General features: G+C 44.4%; 1 protein-coding gene across 9 annotated transcripts in view; it reads left to right on the top strand.

The window, feature by feature from the left end:
- The window catches only part of LOC143259003 (uncharacterized), a 416,598-nt gene that overhangs the window by 230,223 nt on the left and 173,512 nt on the right, over positions 1-12,863 (top strand). For all 9 annotated transcript variants that reach the window (XM_076519703.1, XM_076519707.1, XM_076519706.1 and 6 more), the window contains one exon: positions 9,068-9,158. In XM_076519703.1, the coding sequence (XP_076375818.1) occupies positions 9,068-9,158 (91 nt within the window). The remainder of the gene's footprint in view (positions 1-9,067; positions 9,159-12,863) is intronic.

Raw genomic sequence — 12,863 nt, 5'->3', positions numbered from 1 at the left:
GTCCGACACATTTAAAATCGATGAAGTCCGAGTCATTTTAGCGATGAGATTGAAACTGAACAGTTCAACTGTGATTACTAAATTCCAAAGTTTTATGCAAAATGAAAATTGTGTATTTTTGTGTATTTGACCCCCTCTTACGTTCTGGGGGCAATTTATAAGAATATGTGCAGCACACTCTATTAATTATAAGTTATTTCGAAGATTTTATACTCATTTTCGCCTAACAAATTAATAAGAGAAATACAATAGTTTATCTTAATTACGACAAGCAGGAATTAAGGAGAAATTGATTTTCTGTCTTACTGTTATGTAGTTTTACAATGTCGGATGACAATGTTACAATTGATGACACTTTTGTGACAAGTGCAGAAGATGCGCAATGCAATGATTACTCTTTCAACGATTTTATAGAAAAGATGCTGTTAGATGCTGTCGGTAGTCAATCACATCAATGTGAAGGTAAAAGAAATTTGTTATTATCGCAATGACAAAAAGACTTAATTTTCTACTGAAAATGTAGTTCCGAAACGAGATGAAGCCATTAAAAACGAATAAATATATTTATTAATTTCTAAATTATATATTTCGCGTGCGCAAAGTTTGAAGGGTAAAGGGAAATTTAATTAAATGATATAGAGCCCGAGCGAAACGGGCATTTTGAAAAAATCTGCACTCGTGCAGCAACATTCATCGTTGTGGGGTACCTTTTGGTGCCATTAGTCATTAGCGATTCTAAAAGCACCCGGGGTAGAATATTACAGCAGTAGCCGCGGCGGCTTTTACCATACTTTAGCTTTATGCGAGCCTCATTCATCAAAACCCAGAGAGCCGAATGGCTCCTCTGGTACATGGGTTCGCAATGGGTCATATATTCCGGCGTGCTATTTAGGATTTGCGATCTTACGGCATTAGACGTTTCGGAAACCGTCAACAGTCTTCTTTACGATACACTTACGACTCCTACAATTTTTATCATTTTACCGACCGACGTCAAGTTTTATCCCGAAGTTTGATAACATACCGGCAAATACGTGATGACTAGAGAACTAGAGAACCATCTCGCGCAAATATAAAATCCTTACTTCAATCGTGTCTTAATTCAACGAATATTCAATGACGATGAGAAGGAAACGATCAAAATAGTTCCGATTGAAATATGTCATCAGAGCTAAGTCCTGTTTCCATGTATTTAAAGAAAACATGTGCCATCAATTGCAAATACTTTATTCAAAATTGTTGCACAACTTTCCACTGGCAAAATTGGCATATAGTACTTCGAAAAGCAAATTGAATATGAAACGAGTTTGCTCAAATATTGTAGATACGCACGATCGTCTCTGTTAGCAAAGTTAGATCTGCAAATACCATTATACAGAACGCATCCATCATCTCCAACACCTCGATCAGGTCAGTATCCAGGGACTGGACGTATTTCGAGTCGCACAGTGTCATTTTCGGTCGTGTCTCATCGCAACGTTTTAACCATTGATCTAGGCGCACCGACGAGAGCCATGGAAAAGGTGAGAAGCTGTCAAGGCTGTCACGCGTCCAATGGACCATACAGGCGACCCATTATCGGCGTGGGGCTCCGGGAGAGAAATAATAAAAATGCCATTAGTGTCTCGACGTCCCAGGACGGTCGAACGATGTGAACGTTCACCCCAGATTTCGGGCGATATATCTCATCCCCTTCGACCACTTTAACGTCTTTGTCACGGACTCTCCCACTTGACGAGGTTAATCCTTCTTTCTGGCCTTCGGGCTTCTTTCTTGGTTTCTTCCTCGGTCCAGCGGCTTGCTCCGAACGACCTTAAAATCCGTTCACGAGCTGGAACGAAAATAATTGCATCGTGATTCTTCCGCTTTTTCTTTCGACTCCCGGAGCCCACTCCTTTCTTTCGCCCTCTGTCCCGTCTGCTGGCGTTTCTCTCGGTACCTTGATCTCGCTCCCTCCAGGTCCTCCCTCCTCCGGCCACGACCGAGAGGGCATAAATCCTTCGGGATCGTCGCCGAAAATAAGATAAAATCTCGCAGCGCAGTGGCTCTGCCGGGAAGAGGAAGGAAAAAAGGCAAATTCCCGAATAAACACATCCGCGGCTCTTTATGGTGGCACTTTGCGGGTCCACCCCCTCTGACTCGGCGGTCTGTGTACCGTGCGCATTATTAACTCAACCACCGGAAAATGTCAACGCCGCCCGGCTCCTTATCTCCTTGCTTTTCTTTATTCTAACGCCGAACAACCGTCCCGCTTGCATCGCTACCCTCTTCCCTTAGGCGTGGCTCGTGTCGCCTTTATCTTCGCCGCTCCTGTGCTTCATCTTGTCCGAGCGGTGGGCTCTTCAACCCTTTCTGGTGTACCGTATAGACTCAAACGAGTTTATTAAACCTTTAACACGTTGAAATTTAACAATTCACTTTTGAGATCATTTATTCGGCGTAGCAAAAGTTTAGATTTGCAAACTGTAAGAAAATTATATCATTCTTATTTTATTAAGTACACTGTTTCGAGTTTATGGAATTTTCGAGGTTGTTGGATCGAGATTAAGATCATATATCTGATGAACTAGAGACATATTCCACTGGGACAACCGGATCCTATACAAACCATGTAAAGACTGAGACGAAAGAAAAGCCTCCAAGATTAGCTCTACTTTTTTGATATTTTTCCTGATATGATAGGACATTCTTAAACACGAATATCTATAGAATTGTTGTATGTTTAGTTACTGTGCAACATTGCAGATCATTGTAAAAACTCTGAGAAGGGGAAAAATTCTTGCGCAGAACACAGAAATAAATGCGAGATATAATTTTCTAGTCATTACTGCGTCCATATTTACATGGTTAACATTACGTCGGGAAACTGGTGAGGACGTTATTAGCTCCGCAGTGGTCAGATTCACTTCTCAGAGCGCGGAGGATCTAAAATTAATCTCTGCTGTCCTATCGGGGTCCATCAGAGTGGGGGTCGGCCATTCGAATGCGCAACGGCAATCCCATGAGCGTTTCAGGTTCCTCGGAGGTAGCTCGGAGGGCGAGGGAACGACCAGGGATCGGATTTCCAAACGTTTTAATCGCCGTTTTTCTTTTTCATCCCCGCCTCGATCCCTCAATTTTCTCTGTCCGCCGCCCCCTCTCTTCCCCCCCTTTGGCCCCCGAGACCTAGAGTCCTTTTCCAGAAAGGAGTTATCGTCGAAGGAAGCTACAGGCAGCAGCGTCGGCCTGCTCTCCTGAAAAGGGGCTGGAGACGCCCGGCGGGGTTAAAACGACCCCCGCAGCCGAGGCTGAAGTCTGAAAGATAAGGTACCCCTCTCTTCTCTCTCTCGGCCTCCTAGATTATGGAATGGCACTTTAATTACACTAATGGGAGAACCAAATGTTAATTACAATTCGAAGTCTAAAAGAGAGACGACTCCCGGCGCTGAAAGACAGAGGAAGACAGCCGGAGGAGAGGCAGGATGGAATGATAGGCGGGGTACGGGGCCACGGGGGCGAGGATCCGACCAGATGAGATTTGCCTGCGTAAGAGGGTTTCCGTGATTAGTATTATTTAATTAAAAATGCCCAGTCTCATTATGGTCACCTCTCATAAAGACCAACCTTCGCTGCGTGGCAAGTCGCCTGCAAATTGGATTACTGTTACGAGCTCGCAAAAACCGTCGCTTGGAATCGCTGTTGCTTTCCGTCTTCTGTCTTCCATTCTTCCCGTGCAATTGCTAGATTTACCCTATTTAATCTTCGGAAGGAGTTGTGTAATCTATGAATGTGAAGTAGCAAATCGATCATTCGAGGATGAAGACACAACTTATGTCAAGTGTCTAGAAGACGAACGCACTTCTCGGATTATCACACACATCGTTCAATTTTCCATGGCGCATATATTGCATCATGCTTTTGCACATCAATTAAACGATTAATCCTACCTCAACTCCAAAGGATATGCAGGGTACAAGAATAAAACAACAGTTGAAGTCGAATGGACAATTGTTGAAACTCCCCTGGTAAATAAAATCCTCTGTAACAATTGAGCACATCGATCGGTTCACTTTGGTGTACGAAAGACTAACAACATCAAGATAAAGATACCGTATTATTTAATTCATCAACTGTTGAAGAGTGGTCCTTAAAACGCTGATCATCTTCTAAGTATCCGCACAGACGGGGTATTACCGCTTTAATTCCACCGGCTCCTGGCGACTAAATGATAACCGCATCCTGGGAAGCGAAGATTCCTGAAGCCTCTCTTTAAGCTCATCACCGCCCCACAGTGGATTGATTCGCGTAGTTGTGCAGGGACGTCAGGGATCTTTCGTTTCGAGAGTCTCGGCCAGGCGAAAAGGACCACACGGGCAGCCACGACGCCGTGGTATCGACGCCGCTCCAGGGCGGCGTGGCAGCAGCACAGCAGCCGGGTTTCAATTTAAAGTTGGACGAGCGTGTCGGGATTTCAATGTACAAAATGCGTATGCTAAACTTTTCGCACCCCTCGGTGGCCACCACCCTCGCCCGCTCTCCTATCGCCTTCGTCGTCAGAGTTCCGACACCGGGGGCCCTTGACGCACGGACCGACGCCGGACAACGTCCCGACGTTGAAAAATCAGCAAGTCTGATGCGCCGCCAAGTAGAAAGGGTGCACAAGTAGAACATTGCTCGTCAGAGTAAGCCTGGCTCGCGGGACAAATGTCCCGTGAGCACTTTGAAGTCGCCCGGGCCTCTCCCCCTCCGAAGGACAAATTACTTTTTTGAGGCAGCAACGAGGCCTTCGCACCCTTAGCGTTCAGCTCACCCTTACGTCCTCTAATAATTGCAGCCTGCGATCGAAGGTGATGCATATCAATGGATAGGCTCTGCTGGCGGACATGCGAAGGAACTTTCTAATGGGTTTCCGGCCTGCGCTCTTTTCTGTGGCCTCTGCTAAATATATTGCAGCGTGACTCGACGATGTAATCGCTCGGGAATTGCTGATCAGATATACACTTGTATATTTTACATTTCTCCCGAGTTTTCTGTATTATCGGCAAAAGTGATTTCTGTGTAGGTAGCAGGTGAACATAGGTCAATAGACTGAAATCAAATGGAAATGTCAAAAATATATCCGCAGATCGATCATCAGGCTAGAGTCTGTACATTGGGGTACACGGTAGATAGGATTGTTGATGATAAAGCGTGGAAAGAATTGTGAGACAACCGACTACGTTGAGAAAGTCCCTGATCAAGATACAGCTTCAATATAGCAACTACGTAAACGAGTCTTGCGTAGAATAAAATTCCGATGAGTAGCACAATATTCGTTAGAATTGAAGAATAAAACAGTTGTGGCTAGTTGCTGAAAGTTAAAAAAGCATTCATCGGACAAGAGACTAGGAAGAGGATGCACATTTTCATCTCGATTAAAATACAGCACTGTTCGGTATAGTGAACGTGTTCTGCGTTCACAAATTTCTCCAGAAATTAATAAATGAAACCTAGATGGAGCTATTCTTGCTCCAGGAGTGAAGCAGCTCAAGATGCAGCAGGAAAGGAATCTTGAAATAAGAGACAGGAGGAGGCTTTCCATTTTCCATTCTGGCGAGCTAGGTTCGGCGGGAGTCTAAGTTCGACAATACGGGGAGCGGGGGAGTAAGATTCACGGAGAACGACTGGAAAATGAGATAGGAAAAAGTGGAACGAAGAGGATGTTTCGGCGTCCAGGCGATCGCGGATGGGTGAGAAGTTTCGCCCCGGGAGTTGGATTACCGCGTGGCTTCGGTCGGATTTGAAAATCGTGGGGTTCCCGAGGACGAGGACGCGACGCGACGGGATACTGCCACGCCGGAGAGATGCCGGAACGTGATTGATTTTGCATACGACACGGATTGGACAGGTTTGAGAAATTGGACTGGCTTTCTGGCTGGTTTGGCCTCTCTCGCTCTCCTCGCCCTCCTTGGCCCTCCCTATGTGGCCTCTCCGATGCTTCTTTCTATATCGCGGAGTGCTACACCCGCCTGGACGTTCTATCGGCGCATATGCGTATACATATACGCGTGGAACACATATATGTACTTGTATCTGTACGCCGCGAGACGAAGAAGGGTTCCCACTCGTATCTTTCGCAGGGAACGTCGAAGGGGATTGGCCTCGAACGAGCGATTTGTGCGATCTTCGAGGACGTATTTATGAGCGTTCCAGGCCCGCTTCTTCTTCCTCCACTCTCATATTGCGTTCACCGGTCCCGGAGACACGCGTCGGCTGAGTTATGGCGTGCAATGTGCAACGTTCACTTCTTACGCGACATAATTCGCACGCGACACTGTCGCAGTACGATTTATCCCGAAATCTTCGACGTTCGAACCGGGTGACAAATAGATTTAGGGATAGAATCGATTTTGTATATTCCTGGAGCTGATCCATTCGTCTTTCTGTGATATATGCCATAGTTTCACGAACTTCGTGGAAGATGAGCAACGTTTGAGTTCGAGGTGCATTGTATTTTGATTGTGGAGCTCTATACACTTTTAGTGTATACGGGATTGGTCACGAGGACCGGTGGACAATCGAGGAGGTCGCCGCCGATTTCGGCGCGACTTTACGATCGAGATGAGGTTCGGCCGACGATGGTGTGATTGAGAGGGACAGGGCCTGCTATCTCTGAGTGAACACATTACTCAATTACGCCAATCTCTTTGTTTTGCACAGGAGAACGTTCTTGGGTGATGTACTCACGTGACGAGCGGCAGGCATTCTCCTCTCACCTGGTCGTAACCGTAGCGATCGACCTTACTATCTTCGTTACAAATCATGCGAGAGTCAACACGTATCATGTTATTCGAGTTATTAGAGATACAGTAATTCGAACAATCGTGTCTCCTCTTCCCAAATTGTCCATTTTTGTGCGCAATCTGAGTGCGAATTGGGGAGAAATTATTGTATTCACAAGTACCCCTCGTGCATTCTCTATTGCGATAGTATCTCTATTATTATTTTTGTTACATTATTTGTTATCATTTTATCGAAATATTAAGTTTATTGTTATCTACTATACAAGCGAATTACAATTCATTTAGTGAGCAAATAGTTTACACACATTTATTCTCAAAACGAGTCGGTTCAATCCTCATCTCGCGATACTGAGAACCTCTTGCATCGTACGTTTCAAACAGGTGTGTACATACGAGGGGTTAAAAACAGTTATGATATCGGTTTCATCTTGAAACAGTTATGAAGAATCGAGATGTTCTCGTAACTGATATAAAGTATATTGGTTCTGGCTTATATCGGTTTCGGTTCTTCAGATTCGGTTATGAACCTCGGTTCTAATTCTATTTCACGCAAAAAATATATTGTATTTTCTTTTATCGTTTTTTTTTTATAATACAAAATATTTTGTATCATAGACAAGCTCAGACTACGGCCAATGTACTGTTTTTTCTACCACACGGAAAAAGGGTGTACAATATCTTACACTACATAAAATTTTGCCACTACGTACAGATATAACCGAAATCCAAAATCGAAAAATTAGACTTATAAAACTAAAATCGAAACCGATATAAGCCAGAACCGATATACCTCATAAATGTTATGAAACTTTTTCGCGGTTCTCCATAACTGTTTCAGTCAGAACCACTATATAATAGATTAAAACAGTTATTTTCGGATTATTTTGTTTAATCCCTGATGAATATGTACTTATTCATTCCATATTGACAAGCAGCGTTTTATTCGTAAGCCAACAAATTGTCTTCAGTAATAACTGACGTCTTTAGAGGTAAAAGAAACTTGTTAGAAGATGTTAGTGTCCTTCTACAGAAAATGTTTCTTCAAACTTGCACTTGCATGACAGTCGGTCCTCAGTTTTAATAATCGAATATCCTGTTTGAACGTAAACAAAAATTTTCAAGTTTCATATAGAACGTCGTTCTATTTTTCATAATTTCCTTTCTAAATTGAATGAAATTTTCTTGAAGGAAGAATTCGCCGAGTAACTGCAACGCACGAGCACGCAAACGCAGGGAAAACCTCGAGAAAGCTGTTGAACCATCCAGGGCCGCTCGTCTGGCGTTATCCGCCGACGTCGGAGTGGATAACAAGTCGAACGATTTATTCTAAACCTTTATCCGGGGCCCCCTCGAAATTTATGAAAGAAGACGCCCGTTTAACCGACTCGCTCAGTCATCCCTCACGATGGTGGTGAAGCCACCCTTCCCTTGGCTGTCTTCCCCGCTGGTTCTATCTTCGTTCATCCTAAACCTCTCTTTCCGCCTCTCTACCCCTACTCGACTCTACCCTTCTCTCTCTGTACTGTGCTCACATGTCAGCCCTTTATTTTATACCAAGACGAGGCCGTCCGAGTTGGTCCTAATATTAAAGGGGATGGTTCACCCTTAGCGCGTGATCGGGATACCGAAATTCTCCGATCGGACGCGCGGCAGGGTTGTTCCTTATTGGAGAACAGAACGAAAGTCGAGTGGCGATGCCTCTGAAGAGAGGACGAGGATGATACTCACCCCGTTTCGCAATCTTTTTGGCCCTGTGACACGTGGACTGTGTAGGATAAAGCGATATTGTCATCTGATCATTATTCTGCAGCCCGCATAATGATACACAATTCCAAAAGTATTTGAAAACATTTTAGAAATTATTTATTTATGCTTTAAGCGAGTAAGGAAATAAGTTAAACACAGAACTGTAAATACGTTAAAAAGAAAAAATACATTTTCATTTAACCAATTAACTGTTGCAATCTCTTTCAATTGTGTGTGAGTTACCGTAATTATACTATATATAAATGTTTGATTTCTTTCATATTTTGTTTAAACAGAACACTTTTAAAAGTGATTTAGAATATTTTTAGTTTGCATGAAGTCATCGGTAATACTTAAAATGAAAAGAAGGAATATGTAAATCAATGATTCTTCTACAAAATTGATCACTATAGCAAATATTGCTGTATGTATATCAGTGCATTTCTGAAAAATCCATAAACCAAGACAACCGTAATGCAGTTAAAATTGATGCATTTTCCCACTGGTAATACGGTAAACTATACGAAAGCCTAACGTTTTCCGTTTCTGTTTTTTTCCAGCTGTATCTGAGCAAATCCCGGCAGAGTTGCTTTTCAAGCGGCCTGCAGCACAGTCTCACAGGAACAGTCAGTCCAACAGCGCGTCAACAAGGTAAGTTTTCGCTCGCCAACTTTTTCCACCGTTTCTCCAACGACCTTCGTCCCGGCCAAATATCTTCGACTGCTCGTCGGCAGCGAACCGCGCGTTTCTGGCCGCGTTTGAAAAGATCCGTCCCCTACCACGCATAGACGTCTCCTTGCTGTTTTCTCATTTCTCCGAGTTCGGCACGCTCGCAGGCACAACAGTCGTTTAACGTTCTAACGGCGAATACGAATATTTGCTTCATACGTGCACCGAACAGCTCAGTTTCAGTGGAAATGCGAGCAACGCTACGAAAGTTTCGGCGATTTCGTGCGCACCCGGTTGGAATAAATATTTGATAGCGAAATAGAAGCCGATAGCTGTGGACTATCGAAATTTCAACCGCGATATTAATTTTGCTATTGTACGGAGTCTCGCGAGTCTGCTTCGAACGATAGCTACTGACAATATGATTATCATGCTCAGCGTGTGGATCTGCATTCTCGTGAATTAATTTAGGAGAATTTTAGAGGAATTAAGAAGAATTCTTTGGAATGAACAAAGACAATACGGTTTTGAGAAGTTTATACTTGAGAAGGATCCTGTTAAACATGCACGATGATTTTTGGTTTAACGATATATTACACCTGATACAAGTATTAATTTTAATTTAGTTATTCTTTACGGAAAAGTGTAATACAAGACAGATCAGTCGATAGACAACATTCACATCATTTGTCTGCGTTTAACTAAAGCCTTGGGGTGTACACGAAGAGTAAAACATACCTTTGAGTTTAAAAGTACATATTTGTGCTGTGTCAAAGCAATCTTTGCCAGCTTAACACGTTTGTATCTTAAGGAAGATCAAATGAAAGTTTACAGATATGAAGCAGTCGCGTTTGGAAAGTATTTAATAGATGGACGTACTGTACAAAAATTTGTACAAGCAACTATATGGCAAAAAATATTAGTAAAATGTGCTTTCGAATATGAAGGATCAAAGAACGGGACGCTTCGAAAAATTTGACGAGCCGTGGCCTCGGGAAACGTATTTTCCCCATTTCCATCGATCGGAAGGATTTCCACGGAACCGGTGGTGGTTCGTCTGCGACGTCGACGAGCGAGGTTCATGGGGACGGGAGAGCCGCCGAGGAGAAACCCGGGCATCATGCATAACCCCACGTCGGTCTCGCATAAATATTCTAATAACTTCGGAAACTAATATGATTGCAACCAGCAGGAATAACGTCCCGCTCGGACTGGGCACCGGGGATGTATGCGTGGAATACGAAATACGAACCACGAAAACGATTCTCCTCGACTGACCGTGGATCGCCGCGAGGGTGAAACCGATCTTTCCTGATGACAATGGTTATAATAATCGCGGCCTCCCCGCCGGCCGGACGATAGCTATGGTCGAGCACTAGACGCCAAAGACTACGGGGGACCGATTACAGACGCAACGATCGCGATCGCTTCGAAGTTTATCAATTTCCACGTCGAACTTTCGATCCGAAGCTCGCCTATCGATACACAATCGAAATAAAAAGGTACGCGACGAACGAACCGGTACGCTCGAAACTCTGAGACTATCGATCTCGCGTGGGGATTCGAGGAGCTGGACGAAAATTCATTCATTCGAGGGATTCCAGTTCGAAAATTAATTTCAATCCGTACTTGAGCTACCAGCTCGAGCCTTTCTCCCTCCTCTCTCTCTCTCTCTCTTTTGCTCTCTCTCTCTCTCTCTCTCTTGCTCTCTCTTTCCTCGTCTGCCTGGTCAAACAGCCGCGTATACAAGCGCGGTTGGAAAAGCGAGCAGCGGGCTCGAGTACTGGAAACAAAAGGCCGACGTTTCAATTAGGTCCCTTATTAGTTAGCGATAATAGGGCCAGCGGCGGTCGAACGTTAAAGCTGGGGCTTTCCAGTGCTTAACCGTTGGCTGCGTTAGGTCCGCCAGGGTTGTTTGCGTGGATCCAGCTCTTACGATATTAAGGGCTGACTAGGCATTCACCGGTAACGCCATCGAACGAACGCCCCCGTTCACCACCCCCCAGGTTCACGATGTTTAGGAGCCGGCCCTCTAACCTCCTCGAGGATTCGACCGGGTCCTGACCGGACCGACCGGGACAGGAAGGAACCGAGGAGTCTCCTTGCACCCACTGGACCTTTCGGCCCTCGTCCACACCCCTCGGCCGCCCACCCTCCAAAAGGGTCGATTGATTTTCTCGCGGCGCGGCGTCGCGGCGGCATATAACACGAGCTCGTGATAACGGAGTTTGTGCGACGGCGAGGGAAACGGAAGAGGGTTAGCAGAGCGAAACGCTCGAACTAGGAGGAATTTGTCGCGGAGAAACCGGTCGCAGCAGTCGCCTGCGGCCAGCCGCAACGATCCTCCGTCGTTCTAGCCATTGTACGCTACCGCACGCTACAGGGGGACCCCGAACGCTATCGTCGAGACCCTTCGAAACTAACTTCGGTCGGCCGAAACTGCGCCCGATTTCCTCGCCGCGAAACGGTCCGCGCGGTTAACAAGGAGGCACGCGATGCACATCCACCATCGATTCCGGCCCGAAAACTCTTCGGCTTCGTGCCCTGCCCGCGGATCCGACCTATTACGCGGTGGCTGGCCTTGGGAATCAATTGCAATGCCGTTCTTGGCATCATTGTTTTCGAGTATGTAGAGAAAATGGGCTGAAAATAGGTGGGTCATTCCGTTGCGAATATTAGTCATTGTAGTACTTATTTTCCTCGTGTGGATCTTCAGAATATGACTTACGGAAATGAAGACGTGCGTGAATATCGACGGTCTAATGATGATTCGATATTTCAGACTGTAGCAGAGATACATATATTATATTGTTATGTTATACAGTTGGATTTTGGCAGTTCAACCTAAGATTCATAACATAACTAATTGTATAAATCGGCTAAACTTGAGAATTAATTACAACACTGCGCTCGACGACACTGTCGTTTTGGAATATGCGGCAGAAAGAAGGTGAATGTTGAAGGACATCGTTAGATGGAACGTTAATTTGTTACACTGCGCAAATTAGTCATTCTAAATCAGAATAACATTTTTTCCTTATATGAATTCTCAAAAAATAACTCATGGAAATGGGACTTGTATGAACATCGTGGGGAAAGTGACGAGTAGACACTTTAGATTGTAACAGATTTATGAGACTTAAACCTTCAAATAATATTTTCTAATAGGATAAGGAAAGACACGATCTCACTTTCTAGTTTGTAGCTCATCGAAATTCATACATTAGAACCTCGATTATCCGAATACGTTTCATACATGAACAATTCTATGGCGTTTTATGATAACAAAATCAATCAAAATTTAGATTAGCATCATTACAATACCTAAATATTCGTATCTCCCAGATTATTTGCATAACCATCCTCTGTCTTCCTATAGATATTAGTAATCTATCGATAGAAATAATGAAGAATAATTCTAACTGAATAATTGCAACTCCTAAATTATAATCCCCAAACTGCAACCTCTGAATACAGCGTCCCCTTTCTATAAAACTGTTTAACGAGAACAAAGCATGAAATGCTCAATTTCAGAAGAACTGTCAGGGTGGTTATTGCTGCAGGTTCTTTCCAACTGTGCAGAGGAGAATCGGTTTTGGTGTAAATGCGGAGTGGCGGGTTCATGGTGTCGGAGGACACCGAGGTGGGTAGGGGAGCGGTGGAGTGGTAGCGACATCTTGTATTGTC

This window comes from Megalopta genalis, chromosome 3, assembly GCF_051020955.1.
Source record: "Megalopta genalis isolate 19385.01 chromosome 3, iyMegGena1_principal, whole genome shotgun sequence".
NCBI classification, from domain to species: Eukaryota; Metazoa; Arthropoda; class Insecta; order Hymenoptera; family Halictidae; genus Megalopta; species Megalopta genalis.
The sequence above is the reverse complement of the archived record's forward strand: the minus strand, read 5'-3'. Positions and strand labels throughout refer to the sequence as shown.